This window comes from Bufo bufo, chromosome 2, assembly GCF_905171765.1.
Source record: "Bufo bufo chromosome 2, aBufBuf1.1, whole genome shotgun sequence".
Lineage (NCBI taxonomy): Eukaryota > Metazoa > Chordata > Amphibia > Anura > Bufonidae > Bufo > Bufo bufo.
In genome coordinates this window covers 641,488,797-641,504,370 of record NC_053390.1, presented here as the reverse complement: position 1 = coordinate 641,504,370, position 15,574 = coordinate 641,488,797, and the positions used below count along the sequence as shown (strand labels likewise).

At 44.4% G+C, this 15,574-nt stretch overlaps 1 protein-coding gene across 5 annotated transcripts in view; it reads right to left on the bottom strand.

The window, feature by feature from the left end:
* GAB1 (GRB2 associated binding protein 1) overlaps window positions 1-15,574 on the bottom strand; it is a 94,841-nt gene that overhangs the window by 30,331 nt on the left and 48,936 nt on the right. For all 5 annotated transcript variants that reach the window (XM_040418495.1, XM_040418499.1, XM_040418498.1 and 2 more), the window contains exons 2-3: window positions 6,685-6,979; window positions 2,056-2,266 (exon numbers count right to left, since the gene is read on the bottom strand). In XM_040418495.1, the coding sequence (XP_040274429.1) occupies window positions 2,056-2,266; window positions 6,685-6,979 (506 nt within the window). The remainder of the gene's footprint in view (window positions 1-2,055; window positions 2,267-6,684; window positions 6,980-15,574) is intronic.

Here is a 15,574-nt window from a genome sequence, read left to right as displayed (position 1 = left end):
GTTACTGTGATCATTTGATCCTGCACAGATTTATTGTTTGCTGGCAGCAGATCCCTATTTACACAGGACAATGTACAGCCAGCAATTATTTTATGTGCCACAACCGACAGAACCTTAAAGTGGGGCAATTATTGGGAACAAGCACTCCTGCAAACATTTGTTCCCTGATCCTAAGCCCGTGTAAAGGGGAGGACAATGAAGCTCTCAATGTCTCCAGAATTTCAGTGGTTTATAATGTATTAACTTTCACAAAGATCTCAGTGAATAATTGTGTCCTTTAATGAGGTGCTAATATAGTGGTCCATGTGCAGGTTAATGGTATTCCAGTTGTGACAAGTTATCCCCTATCCATAGCATAGAGGCTAACTATTAGATCCATGAGATCCTAACTGGACCCCCACTGATCATGAGAAGGGAAGATACCGCACCCCTTGGGGATGTGACAGGCCAGACATGTGCACTGCTGCTCCATTCATCTGGATGGGAGTTCTGGAAACAGGTATACTCCGCTGCCTGCAGAACTCCCGTAGAGATAAACGGATCAGCAGTGAACATGTCCGACCTGCTGCTCCATTCATTTTGTGAAGCCACAAGGTGTGCAAGGTCTCTGGTCTCATGATTGGGGGAGTTCCACAGTGGGACCCCACAGATCTAGTAGTTATCCCCTCTCATGTCACAATCGGAATACCCCTTTAACAAACTTTGGGAATCAAATGAAAAAAAAAGCAAAGAAAAAAAAACTATACCCTCACGGAGAACCCTTACAACTATCCCATTCCTAGAATAAAACTTGCTGTCTTCTAGCAACCCATAATGGAGAACACTACCATCAACGAGCCATGCAGTATTAAATGGTGGCCATTCAGATCTATGACTGTCCATGTAGTACACTAACATATGGAGTGCACCAGGAGTCCCTCTTACAAATATGCTGGAAGAATGCTGACACGATATGCACTGATAAAGGTAGGCTTGTTGGACATGGATTTATATCCCTTGACATCTGTGGTTAGGGGGTCAGGAGGCTTCCATACACATTAGATGGTCGTTTGGTGCAACTGAAATTAGCAGGCTCAGCAAATATTTTTCTTAAGTGCATGGCCAGCTTTAGGCGTCTTTAATGTGTGCATATATTAGTGTCTGTAATAGTCCTAGGATGCTGCAAGTTTGACTCATGAAACCGACAGTCAAGGTAGGAATTTCCGCCATAATATGGACACTAAAATACACCCACATTACACCCCATACTTACTTGAATTGAGTCCCTGCTGTGGGTTCTGACAATCTGATGGGATCTGTCAACATCTAATGAGTACGGGCAGCATAAAGGCTGGAACAGCTGTGAACATTTCCCATGCATCATATCTATCACCTATAACCTCTAGCAACTCCGACTTCATGGACCAACAGAAGAAATGTCAAATCTTTTGGTCATCAACAAAACCTAATCGCCAAACTGTGGCCAGGTCAGCATAACAAGGCTAGGCTCACAACTGCGCTGTTCATTTCTTTGTTCTGCTCAGTCACACGTGCCGGATTCATCACAAAAGGAACAGCGACCAGTGGACCACATTGATTATATTGGGGTTTATCATTTTACCGGACAAAATAGTGCTGCATGCTGCGCTATTTTGGCCAGCATTTTTGATGGAATCTGTGAGGGATGTAGCCTCCAACGTAAATACAAGCACAGCCTAAACATGTAGGTTACTTCAGATATTTGAACCCCTCTGTCACCTTTAGAAATGTCTACTTCGATATCTATCTGTATGAATGAAAGGGGTTTTCCCATCTCAACATTTATGGCATATATATAGGTTATGCCATAAATGTTTGATAGGTGCAGGTCCTCACAAGAACAGGGCCCCGCACGCATCCTCTCCATTCACTGCTACAGGAATTCTGAAAATAGCTGAAGTCCCATGGAGGGATGGCAGCACATGCACAGCTTGCTTTCCATTCATCTTGGGGCCATGTTCTTGAAATGGAAGCCTATTGCAGATGTGCGGCTCATCCCAGTTGTCCTGCTGATGCTTAAGAGAGAGAAACATTTACCTTGATGGCTCTGGTTTCTTGCTTTGGCAGTTGATTAGCAGTAAATAGTCTGGAGGGTCCTCGTGGCTGTTCGCAGATTCTAAGGGTGGTACGTTGAGAAGTTGGTAGGGCTGGGGGAGTTGACCATGGTGTGAGTGAGTGTTGACTTCTAAACCTGCGGTCATAGGAATCTCGATGGGGGCTTGCGCAGGAACATTGGGAGGTTTCACATCTACAGAAGCAAACAAAAAAGAACTATGAACAGCAAGTTCCCATAGACAGCATGTTCTGACAAGCAGCTAGACAGCGGCGTGTTATAATAGGATGCTGCTGGAGCTTTTGCCAGCGAGAAAGGTCCAGGAATGCAGCCTTTCATTTCTCCACAATAGAAAGGATGTTTGCCTTACAACTGTACACATCCAGAGCTTACCTTTACCTTTGTAATGACATATTTATCAAGGCCTTCTTCTCTACACTGCAGATATGGAGAGCTCCGTTATGTATGCTTTTTCCAAACCAGATCAGGAGTGGACTCTGCCTCTTTTTATGGCCCCAGTCCTGGATTATAGGCATGTGAGAACTAGACTAAATCTGCCCTGGGCAAACTAGGCCTAAGGCTTGCCATACACAGAGATTTCATATCAACATTTTCTGAATGACTTGTCACTCTCAGTTGGTCTGTGAAGGTTGTTATGCACATTTGGCATCAGTTTGAGCCATTTCCTGACTCTCTCCCCCACCCACCACCACCGACTTAAAAAAAAACTAAAAAAAAAAACACAGCACATCTGACAGTGGATCCAGGATCCTGTTTTTTATTTCCGTTCTTCTGACGGATCAGTGATGTGAACTCCCCCTTACGTCGATATGATAATTGACGTTTCAGGTCTTTAGCATCGGCGCCCTGCTGGAGCTTTCCTACGCAAAAATCATGTACGAAAGACAAAAGGACCAGAGTCCGCCTAGAGACAGCTTTTTATACCGTCTATTGCACATACAAACAAGTGACTGTCCAGAGAGACTGGTACAGATTCCTAAAACAAGTCAGTGGCTGGCACGGATGGTGGAGGACTGGCAGCCTGCAGTGGAGAGAATAACCTAGTTATACACAGTCTGTTCAAGTACATATTAGCAGTGTGCTGGCCCTTTAAATGCATATATGACAAAGGCGAGATTGTTACTTTCATGGTGATAATTGTATCCTGCCAACACTAACCATTTGCTTCACACATGTCAAAAAATGGCGGTGACAAAGAATACAGACTGCACAAATTTATTTATTTTTTTCTGTGTTAACCATGTGTATGAAGCAGAGATTAATGCGCACATCTACTTAATGCCTCCATTAGGCTACACGCACACGTGGAAAAAACAAACAAAAAAAAAACTGACACACAGTCAGTTTTTCATGGCCATTTTGCATCAGTGTGTGCTTCAATTTTCTGGCCGTGTGTACGTTTTGCATCAGTTTTTCACGTCCGTTTAAAACGGACATGAAAAATGGATGAATTTGATTGGCAGTTATTTTTAGAGAACAACCTTCTGAGAACACCCAAGCTAAAATAATGTCCCCCATAGTGTAGGATTTTTTTTTACCGCCCTCAGCCTTAATAATGTCCCCCATGTAGGCCCCAGCTAAAATAATGTCCCCCATAGTGTAGGAATTTTTTTTTACCACCCCCAGCTTTAATAATGTCCCCCATGTAGGCCCCCTGGTAAAATAATGTCCCCCATAGTGTGTGAATTTTTTTTTTTTTTTTACAGCCCCATCTTAAATAATGCCCCCATAGTGTCGCACAGCCAAAAACAAAAACCTCACCTTATTCACTTGCTCGCGCTGCAGCAGTCTTTTCTTTCTTCACAGAACGGGACCTGCCAAAGGTGCGCGATGACGTCACTGCGCGCTCCCACGTGGTTACGTCACCACTCATATCGCATGTCCTTCGGCAGGTCCTGCTCAATGAAGAGAGAAGAGACTGCCGCACTGCGAGCAAGTAAATGAGGTGAGTTTTTTTTTTTTTTTAACCGCTAAATGGCCTGGGTAAAGTGTACCCGTTTTTAACGGCCATTAGACGGGTGCACTTCTGTCAATCAGCCGTTAAAAACGGTCCCATTGAGTTCAATGGGTCCTTCTGACCGTGAAAACTGCCAAAAATAGGACATGTCCTATTTTTGGACGAACGCTATTCACTGGCCTTAAAAAGAACGGCCATGTGAATAGCCCCATAGACTTTCATTGGTGCTAAAAATGGCCTTAGAAGGCAGTCACAAGGCCATTATTCACTTTCGTGTGCATGAGGCCTTATTCCGTTTGCCTTACCAGAAAAAGAAAATATAAATAAAAAATAAAAATCGGATTACAAGGATTCTAAAACCCTGACTACTAGGCCTCAAGGATCTCCTCAGGCTGTGCTTACATGGATTTACTGCCTGCACAAATGTTGTGTAACTTTTGATGCGTCACTGTGACATTAAAAAAGTTTTGATCGGTAGGGGGTCTGAGTGCTGGGACCCTCACCAATCACTTGAACGAGGCAAAAGAGGCGCTCACATAGTGCAAGGTCTCTCCTTACTGCAGGAGATGGGCTCAATAGAAAGTCTGTGGGCCTGTCTCGATTCCATCTTTTGCAGCAAGGAGAGGGAGCATTATATGGAGGGCACTACTACTAAAATGTCTACTCTCAGGGAGCATTATTTCTGCAAGGAGAACTATTACCAATGAAGGCAGTCATGGATAGAATTATTATTATTGGTGGGACCATTGGGAGCACTTTGAGGGACTTTCTGTATGGAACTGTTATTTTTTTAGTACAGTATTTTAGGGCAGTAGGGAACATAACAGGCACAGTATTATGGGTAGCAGCAGGATAACACTGTTGGGGCACCATGAAGGGGGAGGATGATAGAAAAGTGAGGAACCTGAGATGTCTGAGTGGCAAACTCTGCAGAGATGAGACATGGCTGAAAGAAGTCATAATGTGTTGTTTGGGACAAAAGCAGAAGAAGAGGCAGGAAAACGTCTACATCAGAGGAGACATCACTGGATGTAATATGTGTATGGTGCTGTATTCTCCTGTATATGTGATAACACTGAATGTAATGTCCATCTAAATATGTCTTTAGCACTGGGGCTGGGAATTCGATCGAAATTTTAACACATACGTATTGTAGCTTGGGCCCCAAATCCCTTGAGACCCTAGCAACTCCTATGATAGGTAGCATGAAATACTAACAGGTTACCACATTACAAAGAACAATGGAGGAGATTTATCAAATCTAGTGCAAAACAAAATAGTCTGTTGTCCATAACAACCAATCACAGGGCAGCTTTCATTTTTCAAGAACAAAGTATAAAATGAGTGGATAAGTGACTGGGTGCGTAGGGCAACAAAGTTTCTTTTTCACACAATTTCATAAATCTGCCTCAAAGTTTAAAAAAGATCTGGGCACGGAGGGAACTGTCCAGTGGGTAGCTCTCTTCCAGATTTTCCTTGCCCAACTCAGCTTGATTGACAGGACTTTCCCAGTCTCCGGTGAGCACTGTGGCCTCTTCCTAGGTTTTATGACCTCACATTCAATGGTCACATAGCCAATATGCAGCTCAGTCCCATTCAAGTGATTGGGGCTGAGCTGCAATACCAAGCACAGCCAATATCCAATGGACAGAGCTGTGCTTGATAAGCTGCAAGGCCATGGCCGTGGTACTCACCAGAGATCCAGTGAGTGCCGCACCTTCCTCAAACAGGATAGGTCATCAATATGAGATCTGCAGGGGTCCAAATTCCAAGACCCTCTCCCATCAACTGTTTGAGGAGACTGCAGATCATCAAGTAGTGCATAGAGTAGTGCTGTCAACTGGATAGCGACTGTGTTTGGTATCGCAGCTCGGCCCATTCACTTGAATGGGACTGAGCTATACCTATGCCATGTGAGGGATGAAAGTGACGTCACCTAGCCCTCATGGACTGTCGTAGCCTCTTCATACAGCTGATTGATGGTGCTGGGAGTTGGACTCCTGAGGTTAGGCCATTAATACGAAAATCCCAGAAAACCCCATTAACTCGAGAAATCAAGCAACGACTGCAGTAACAAAATTGCATACAACTCAGTCTACTACAGGCTGCAGCTGTAGACTGATAGCTAAAAATCTATTTTGTAGCGCTACAACATCAAAAAATAAAAATCTAGGAGTAGCCCTGGTCTAACCTGCTCATTGCTCCAAATAAAGGTGGCCAATTTCGCGACAGATTGAAACTTATGTGCGCATAAAACTTGTTTGTTTGTCACATGTCAACAGGGGATGTGCTGCCGAATGGAGTGCAGTGGTCGGAGCTGTGTAGTTCCAGCTGCAGGACAGTTGATCAGAGGGACCCCGGCTGATCAGATCGTGATGGCCTATCCTGGACAACCCCTTTAAAACGAGCACTGATCAGATCTATCTCGTCATACCCGCTTGCCATTTCAATGGCAAAAGTGGCAGCAAAGCCGCCTCACTTCCAATCGGGGCATCTAAGGGGGCAGTAGGAAATCTTATTAGCACAATAGGATGCAAAGTACATGAGACACCATCTATACTAGTTCTCCCCTTCCAAAGTGTGCATTCCCGGAGATGATCAAGAAATAGCTTCAATTCATAATCATTATCCTTACCTTCTTCAGTGGGATTAAATCCACAGATATCACATATGCTTCGAACCCACCGATTCATTTCGTCTTCACTTTCGGCCACTAAATAAAATATTCGGTCGATGGTTTTGATATCAAAAATATAACTATGTTCAAATTCTTTTTTGGGGAAAACCAGTCCAGCATCAACTTGCTCACAAAGGTTCAAGTCAATGATACGAATAGGCTTCTTAGCATGGTCATTCTTGTAGTATTCTAGCACATCGGGATCGCCTGTCAAACGTCCACTGCGAAGGACAAACCACCTCCGCTTCCATGCCTACAAGAGAATGAAGACAGTTGTAAATCACCTATACACATCCTCACCAGGAGACATGGCTAAAGATGCAAATAAAATATTTTTCCCATAGGTCAAAGAATAGAAAAGTATTTTGCACCCATCATTGCTACTTCAGACGTAAGCAAAGACTCCCAGATTTCCTGAACTTACCTGTAAAGTTAAAGTTAAAAACATACAAATGCTAATCAGGATAAATTGTAACATACTAACTAGACGTTAGACCCCCAACTGTTCTACAGCCATCATGAGGATATCAGTGAAGAGAAACACAAGTGCCAGGGCCACATAAGCCATAGGGCAACCCTAGTAAAGAAGCCCAGGCCGGTGCAGGAGGTAAGTATGAGCCAGAGTTGCCAACAGATTTTTTTCTGGACGGCCTATGTAATGTCTGGGCTATACATATTGATCTGTCCGAATAGATCATCAATACCCGATCTGTGGAGGTACAACATCTGGCACCCCCACGATTAGCTGTCAGTGCAGCAAAATATGCTGTGTATGGAGCTGGAGGCAGACAGCTCTATACACAGTGTAGTGGCCATGCTAGGGTACTGCAGCTCAGCTCCCATGGGAGCTAAGCTTTGGTATGCCAGCACTGGAAACTACACAGTGTAGTATCCCCGCGGCACGGCGGCCTTAAATAGCTTTTCGGTGACAGTGTAGTGTGGGACCCTCACCGATCTGTTATGTATGACCTATCCTGAGGACAGATCATCAATATCTGTAGCCTGGAAAACCCCTTCAACAAATCATAAACATTATATAAGCCTATAGGTCAGGGTTCAGAAACCTCTGGCACGCCAACTGTTCTCAAACTACAACTCCCAGAATCCTCCTTTCACTTCTATGAGATTTACAAAAGCAGTAAGTGTGTATGTTGGGAATTGTAGTTTCACAGCAGCTGGAGTGCTGAAGGTTGCGGATCATACCGATATGAACACATCAGGAGCACCCACTGTAATCTCACAAATGATGACTATTACCATCAAAACCTGTAAAAACTCCAAGTTATTGGAGGACACTGGGGGGGAAAGTCTCCAATGTTCATGACCTGTATAGGAACTTGAGGACAGCTGGCAACCCTGGTGTGGACTTGGTACTAGCAAGCATCTGTGACTGGCAACCTGAGGAGCATCTGTGGCTTAGGAGCTAAAAAAATCATTTGTGGCTGGAACATATTTTAAAAGGGAACCTGTCATCCACTTTATTCTGCTGTTAGTATGGGCGGCATAAAGTAGAGACAGGTGAGTTGATTTCAGCGGTCTGTCATTTATAAAGGTAAAAGTAAGTGGTTGCCGAGAACCAACATCACAATCATTGCAGACTGGGCCTGGAAAAGAGTCATGGCCACCTGAGAAGAGTCCTGGTTATTCATGAATTCCTGTTCTCCTGCCCACCTGCTGATGACTGGCAGTCTTCTATATAGTTTTCTCCCTTTCTCTCTAGGAGAGAACTGACAATCGTCAGCAGGTGGGCGGGAGATCAGGAGATTAGGAATAACCAGGACTCTTCTCAGGTAGATTTGACTCTATTCCAGGCCCAGGCTGCAATGGTTACTTACTTTTAGCTGATGAGTGACACACCGCTGAAATCAGCATTTCTGTCACTAATTTATGCTGCCCTCAGTGACTGAGGTCAGCATAAAGTTGATGACAGGTTCCCTTTAAGCTGAGCTTATGCGCTGCAGCCATGGTGCAAGGCATAAAACCACACGGAGACGGGTTTTAGGTCACATTGCAGCTGCAAGGTGAGAACAAAGCTCACTTTTGCCAGAGGAAAATTTACATTTGAGGGAGAGGTATTACAATGAATACTTCCCAATACACAGCACAAAAACATGAATGCTTCAGAAAGTGAATTCCAGTTGGACATTTTAATACTGTTATATTCATTTGGTGACACGAAACTCAAACTTTACAACAGAGAGCGGTTCTGAATTGGTGTCAGAGGCCAAACATCACCTCGTTACAAAATAGTCATCCTTTTCACTACATCCTCTATTTCCCCTCCCCACTGAAAATTTTTTAAAAAAAGTTTGAATTGTTTGGATTACTCATCAAAATGACTCTTTCCAGAGTTGTGCTTCCCTCAGATGTCTAATTGCCTTGCGCTGTACATAACTAAACCGCTAACTTTAGTATATAAGCACCTGCTATTCTTTATGTTGGTTCCTTTTGATAAATGAGTCACTCATTGGGACTGGCACAGATTAGACGAGAATGATGGGGGGGGGGGGGGGGGGGAGCAAATTACTAACTGTGCACTTTAATAGGGGATATACAAAGGTCTTCTGGCTGCTAGTACAAAGAAGAGTTTAATAGTAGCATAAAGCGTGATGCCAGACAAGCAAACTGACATCAGCACCCATGCTAATCATAGTACAAAAGTGCCTCTGTTTTTGTCAGATTGCACAAAACTCCCCATAAATTACTCTTTGTAACTGAAGAATATCTCGCATTCTTACGACGCTTCTATTTTTGGATGTAACATATTCAGGACTGCAGTACTGATCTTGCCTGTCTGGTTTAGTTTTTACCTAAAATTAAAAAAACAATAAAATAAAAACAACTAACACATCTGAAAGCAAAACTAGAAAATGATGACTTTGCTTAGAAAACAAGTTACACTGCACATTTAGAAAAGCTGGATTTAGACAGGGACCAGCAGTCCTGACACAAGCTAATAATCAGGAAAAGAAATAAAAATAAATGACGAGCATGCAAGTTGTCCTGCAACGGCTGAGAACGAAACAAAGTGTGTGTGTAAGCCAAGTCCTAATGGGGTTTTCCCATCTGGACATTTACAGCATACATCGGAGATGCTGAGAATGGACAAGTGGCTATGGAGCTCTGGAAATGGCCAAGTAAGTACATGCAGCTATTATCCAAAGTCCTGCTGAAGGGAATGGAGAGAGCTCTGCAACCGCTTCCACCCCTTCATGCCTGGAGGAGCGAGACCTGCACCTAGTAGACATTTATGGCATAACCTGTTTACAGGTCATAAATGCCCAGCTCTGAATGCCCCTTACAGTTTCTTTTTTAGGTAACCATACACCATAGGCCTTTATAAGTCCACTTCAGTTCTGCAGACTTAAAAACAAAGGCCGTTATGTATATATATATACACGTGGTTCATCAGTTCTCGAAACCACAAAAAAAAAAAAATCGTATCAATTTTCTATTCTACGGATCAGTGGAAAATAAACCACATCTGTGTTGCAGTCCGTGGTTTCTAATGACCCATTGACCTGAATACGTCTACAGAACGTTACCTCCAGAATACTAAAAGCATCCTCCAATTTTCTGGCTTTTTACCCACAGGAGAGAATAAGAGCAGCTCTCGCCCTGGATGACCCATCTCAGAACATACATACACTTGGAAACCAGTAAATCTATCAGCGTATGTTCCCATTTCAGGTAATGTAAGCCAAGACTATGATTTATGGAACTTATGTAATGAAAACATGATTATGATTTGTAGGACCTTGAGGTAGCAACCGCGAGTAGTAAGCCAAGAGTGGAGGGATTGTTGACGAGGCAAATGCAAATAAATGAAATGCATGTTAATTACCGTGGCACTTTAGGAAATTGTTGTCCAGGAAGTAAAACTGATATAGAAGTGAACAAATAAGGAAAAAACAGGCTGAATGGAAGTTTCCACTCCAGTAACCACCATCCTCATCATCTGTTCCGCATGCACATTTGGATAACATTTCCTGTTTTTGAACTATTGTCACCACTAGCTAGGGGTTTTTTTTTTTTGCTGTTGCTTCTAACTTTAGCTGAGCTGTGTAAACATCCAAACGCACTAAAAATAAGGATTTCTGCACATTAGTTAAAGGTAAAGTTTATTTTCTCTCGATAAATTGCTTGAAGTGGACTGAAATCGTTCTCTCCAGTCACTTTCATTCCTCCAGTTGGAAGTGACCATGCTGCTTATTAGAAGTTTCAAACGCCAACAAACACAAGTTTGCTGATGCTTTGGAGGAGATACAGCTCATCGATGACACTATGGCAGAGATTAATTTATGGTTACCTTATAATAATCACAATGTAAGAAGAAGCCTCCTCTACAGCTATAGAGGTCATTCTGCACTCACTGAGGACCGGTACACTGGGCCCAAAATCCAAACCCATATAAACTATAGTGAATGGTTACAAAAGCTCAACTGATACATCTTGTCACATATTTACCAAGACTTCTGTTGCATAATAGTTTGACCAAGAGAGACATAGCTACTGAAAACCTTATACATATCAAGGAACAGAAAGCAATACGGCCTGAAGGCTTGTGTCTTCGGGTAGGTTCACACAGTTTTTTTTTTGAAGGAGGTTTTGAGGCAAGTTTCCCTGCAGATTTTTTTCAGCCAAAGCCAAAAGTGGATTCATCAGTAAAGAGAAGTAAAGAGAAGTCCTTTCTATTTATATTTTATATTTCTGGTTTCTTTTTAAATCCACTTCTGGCGTTGGGTGAAAATCATGCAGGAAAATCAGTCGTTTAAAACCTCCTTCAGAAAACTGTGTGAATCTACCCTTAGGGATAAGACATCAAGACAACTCATTTGTCTTAAGAGGAATCTGTCACCAAGAAATTCTGTGTTAATGAGGTTTTCTGAGTGTTTGCTACTGATGACCCTTCCTCAGGATGGGACAATATTAAATTGGCAGGGATCCGACTTCCGGCACCCCTGTGGCCTCCTTGCGGCTCACCAAGCACAGCACCGTCCACTGGATAGCGACTGTGCTTGGTACTGCAGCTCAAGCCCATTCACTTGAATCCCTCAACACCATTGTGGGACGACCATTGTATGTTTAAAGACCAGTCACCTCGCCTGACATGACTGTTGCAATAGCTTCATGGATTCCCCATGTAATAATTCTGGAGCATCTATTCTTTTGGCTCCATGTTGTGCCATTTCTGTATTATTTCTACTAGAAGTTATGAATAAATTGCTAGCAGTCTGCAGTAAGGGGGGGGGGGGAGGTAACCAGTACAGATTCACTCTATCCAATCAGTGCTGCCATTTTCAGACTGTGCAGGCACATGCCCCCAACAGGTTACCTCCCCTCTGTACCCTGCAGACTGCTAGCAATTCTTCAGAACTGCAGACTGCTAGCAATTTATTCATAGCTTGCAGTAGAAGCCGTTTTACTAGCTACGGCAGCGCTTAAGCCCGCCCATCAGTGCCGGTGACGTCACCGGGCTTCCTGGCAGCCCCATGGAGAGCCCGGTTCGTCACCGGAACGCCGGAAAAAGCCTTTGCCCTGCGCGATTTATTAACTGCTCCGATGCTCAAGTCGGGGGGGGCTGCCGATTGAGGTATGTCCAGGTTCAGCTCTGAACCCAGAAAACCCCTTGAAGTAAGAAAAAAAAAAAGGAAGATACCTGTAAGACATGCTGTATTGTTTATTAATTACTTAATCAATAAAAATAAACCAAGAATATAAAAAAAATAAAAAATAAAGGGAAGATTGAAGCAAATTAAGCACAAGCAGTCAGAAAGAGCTTCTCTACAAGGATGGGACCCTCATTAGGATCTGTTCTTAGCTTTTTGGCGCGGCTTAAAAAATGTCCAAAGTAGTTTGTCCGTGGCATTATTTTCTTGAAGCGGCTCAGCACCTTGTCTTCATAAACTGGAAGGGGCATCTCCTGATGAGCCATAGAAACAGATGCATCACACACGACAAAGAGCCACAAAGATCTCCAAGAATAAATAAAGACAGAAATGAAAACTTCATCCCATGCACTAACAATTAGCCTCACACAGTTCAAGGCGATAAATTGTATTTTCCAAAACTCTTTCAGTGTCAAGTTTTTGACTCCTTCAGTCACTTCAAAGCATTTAGCAAATATCATTGTTGTATAGCTTCTTAAAGTTTGAGATGACCTGTTGGTGTGGTGTTTGGAGGAATAAATTTAATTGTGATAAAAGTAAAATTGGGACTCCAATGATTCTGCCACTGCTGGGTCATAATCAGGAGCTCTGTAACAGCAGCAGCACTTTTAAAGGAAGTCCATTCATTAAAACACATGTCTAGTCACCCAGATCTTCCTATTCTTCTGTTTGAAAACTCTAGGAGTTTCAGAATGGTAAAGCAACGTTGGTTTTAGCTTAAAATCCTTTTTTGCACTAGCACCCAGAAAAAGGGTTAGTCGGTCTTTTATAGGCTTCTGTCCGGGAAGGCTGACTTCTTTGGTGATATACATGACCGGCGTATTGTCCAGTCGCTCACCCCTTAACCTCCACATTCCCAACCCAAGAATGACAGACTCAGCAAGTGGATTTATTGGCCACAGCAGCCTTTTATTAATAACATAAATACAATAAATACCATAAATATAACTAACCCAAGGCCTTCGCACCTGAAGGCCCCCGCCCCAAGAACCGTACCAAGAACCTAGGAGAAATTACAGCACGGGGAGGGTCCTTGGAGCCTTGTAAAATGACTTATTACTGCCCCACCCTCAGTTCACTTACCTCTAGCCAATAAACGCCAGCTCAGAGGCAAAAAACGGTAACCAAAAGCAACAAACGGTGGCCGCTACCTGCCATATCACACCCCAAAACTAATACCTGGGGCGTCCAGAGCCCCCTTTAGCTCCCTTCCCCACTACGCCAGAGCCACCACAACCACCCACGACACAAGGTGAACACCTCACCTCCTTGCGTCCCGCCACACCCGTAACGCCAAATCAATCCTGTCCTGCAAACTTGAACACCAGAAATCAATCCCTACCGCATTCAGGTGTACCCCATCACCTCTCCAAAATGCCCCCTCACCCAACTCCAGCTCCCTATGGCGAACAGCAATTCCACCATTCCCCGCTACAAACCTACCCACAGCCTTGTTCACCTTTATCCTCGCTTTATTCAGCCATTCCACAGACCTCGTGTCCCTCCAGTGCTTACATGGCACCATGTCTGACCAAACAGTCATCAGTTGCGGATACTGCACCCACAACCGCAGCAAGTCAAACTTGATGTCCTCCACAAGCTCCCGGAAGGGGTGCCCCCCCCCCCCCCCCCTCCTAAATTATACCCACGCAGGTCTAACATATGACCGGAACCGAAAAGTCTCCCAACAGCCAGAGCAGAATAACTTCCTCCCCCAACGCCCTCCTAGCCACTTCCGTGGCCGCACCTATCCAAAAAGAATGACCCCCATACAAGGGGTCCCGATCCAACCCCTTCAAGCAGGCTCTCACAACAGCTATGAACTGGAAACGAGAAAGAAATGACCTATCCTCATGAACCAACAACGGTCCAACCCCCCCAAACTCTCTCCCTCTCCAAAATTCCCTAAGACATCGAACCGGGCACGCGTTCGACGCTGCCACCTGATACAACACCACCCGACAACCCCGCCCCAATTGGTTCGCCTTTGACCTCCTGATGCAAAACTCTGACCTATCAAATAACTCCACATCCTTTCCGCAAAGGCCACCGACCCAACTCTTACTCGGACTAATCAATTTCAAATCCTCAATGCCCCAAAAAAAGGCGAGCAAAAAGGCCAGCTTAAAAACAGTCCGACCTCCCCCGCCGACACACAAATCCACTCTAGCTGTCCCACCATATCTACCAACAAAGCGAACGAAACCGGTCGACGTTGATCCACCCCCGATGAACGCTTCCTCTAACCCCTTAGGGCCTGCACAACCCAAAACTATTTGGTCACATCCGCTGCCTCTCGGCACCTACAACCAAAAGCCACCCCTGCCATAAGCTTGTTCAATCTGGAAAATGACCATCCCTCCTCCCTACAGTGCCCCACCCAAGGCAACATCAAAGCTCCATCATCCAACCCACTTCCTTGAAAACGCTGCCTCCAGACCTCCCAAAAGCCCCATGCCTTCGCAAACGCCACCCAGGTCCCCGCCGACAAGGAACCCCTCACCAGATCTTCAACCGACCAAATGGAAGATTCCACAGCTCCTGGGGAAAGCTCATTCCTTCCTTCTCCACCTCCAGTGCCAACACCCGAAAACGCTGCCAATGGAAACGAGACAAAGCATCTGCAATTAAGTTACTAACCCCAGGGACATGAGACGCTACCACCCATGCATTCAAGGATAAGCAACCCAAAATCAAATGCTGAAGTAAGCACACAACCGGCTGTGATGAAGCTGAATTGCGATTAATGGCCTCAACCACCCCAATATTGCCGCAATGAAAACACACCTTCCGGTTGCGAAAAAAATTCACCCCAAATGGACACCACTACCACAAGAGCTCCAGCAACAAATTCGGCACTAAACCTTCCTCCTTCTATTTATTCGGCCACTCTCCCACACACAAACCACCGCCCAAATATGGCCCGAAACCCTGACCCCCCCCTGCCGCATCCGTAAACAAATCCAAATCTGCTGCCAACATCCCATCCGCCATCCACAAAGACCGCCCGTTAAACGTCTCCAAAAATGACACCCGCAAATCCTGCATCGGGAATTCCCTAAAGGGCCCTGCCATGAGACCCAACTCCACTTCTTTACCGCAATTTCTCCATCACCACTCCAGGAAGCTCCATCGCTGACCTCAAATTCTTCCCCCCTTGCATAATGACCCCCACCACA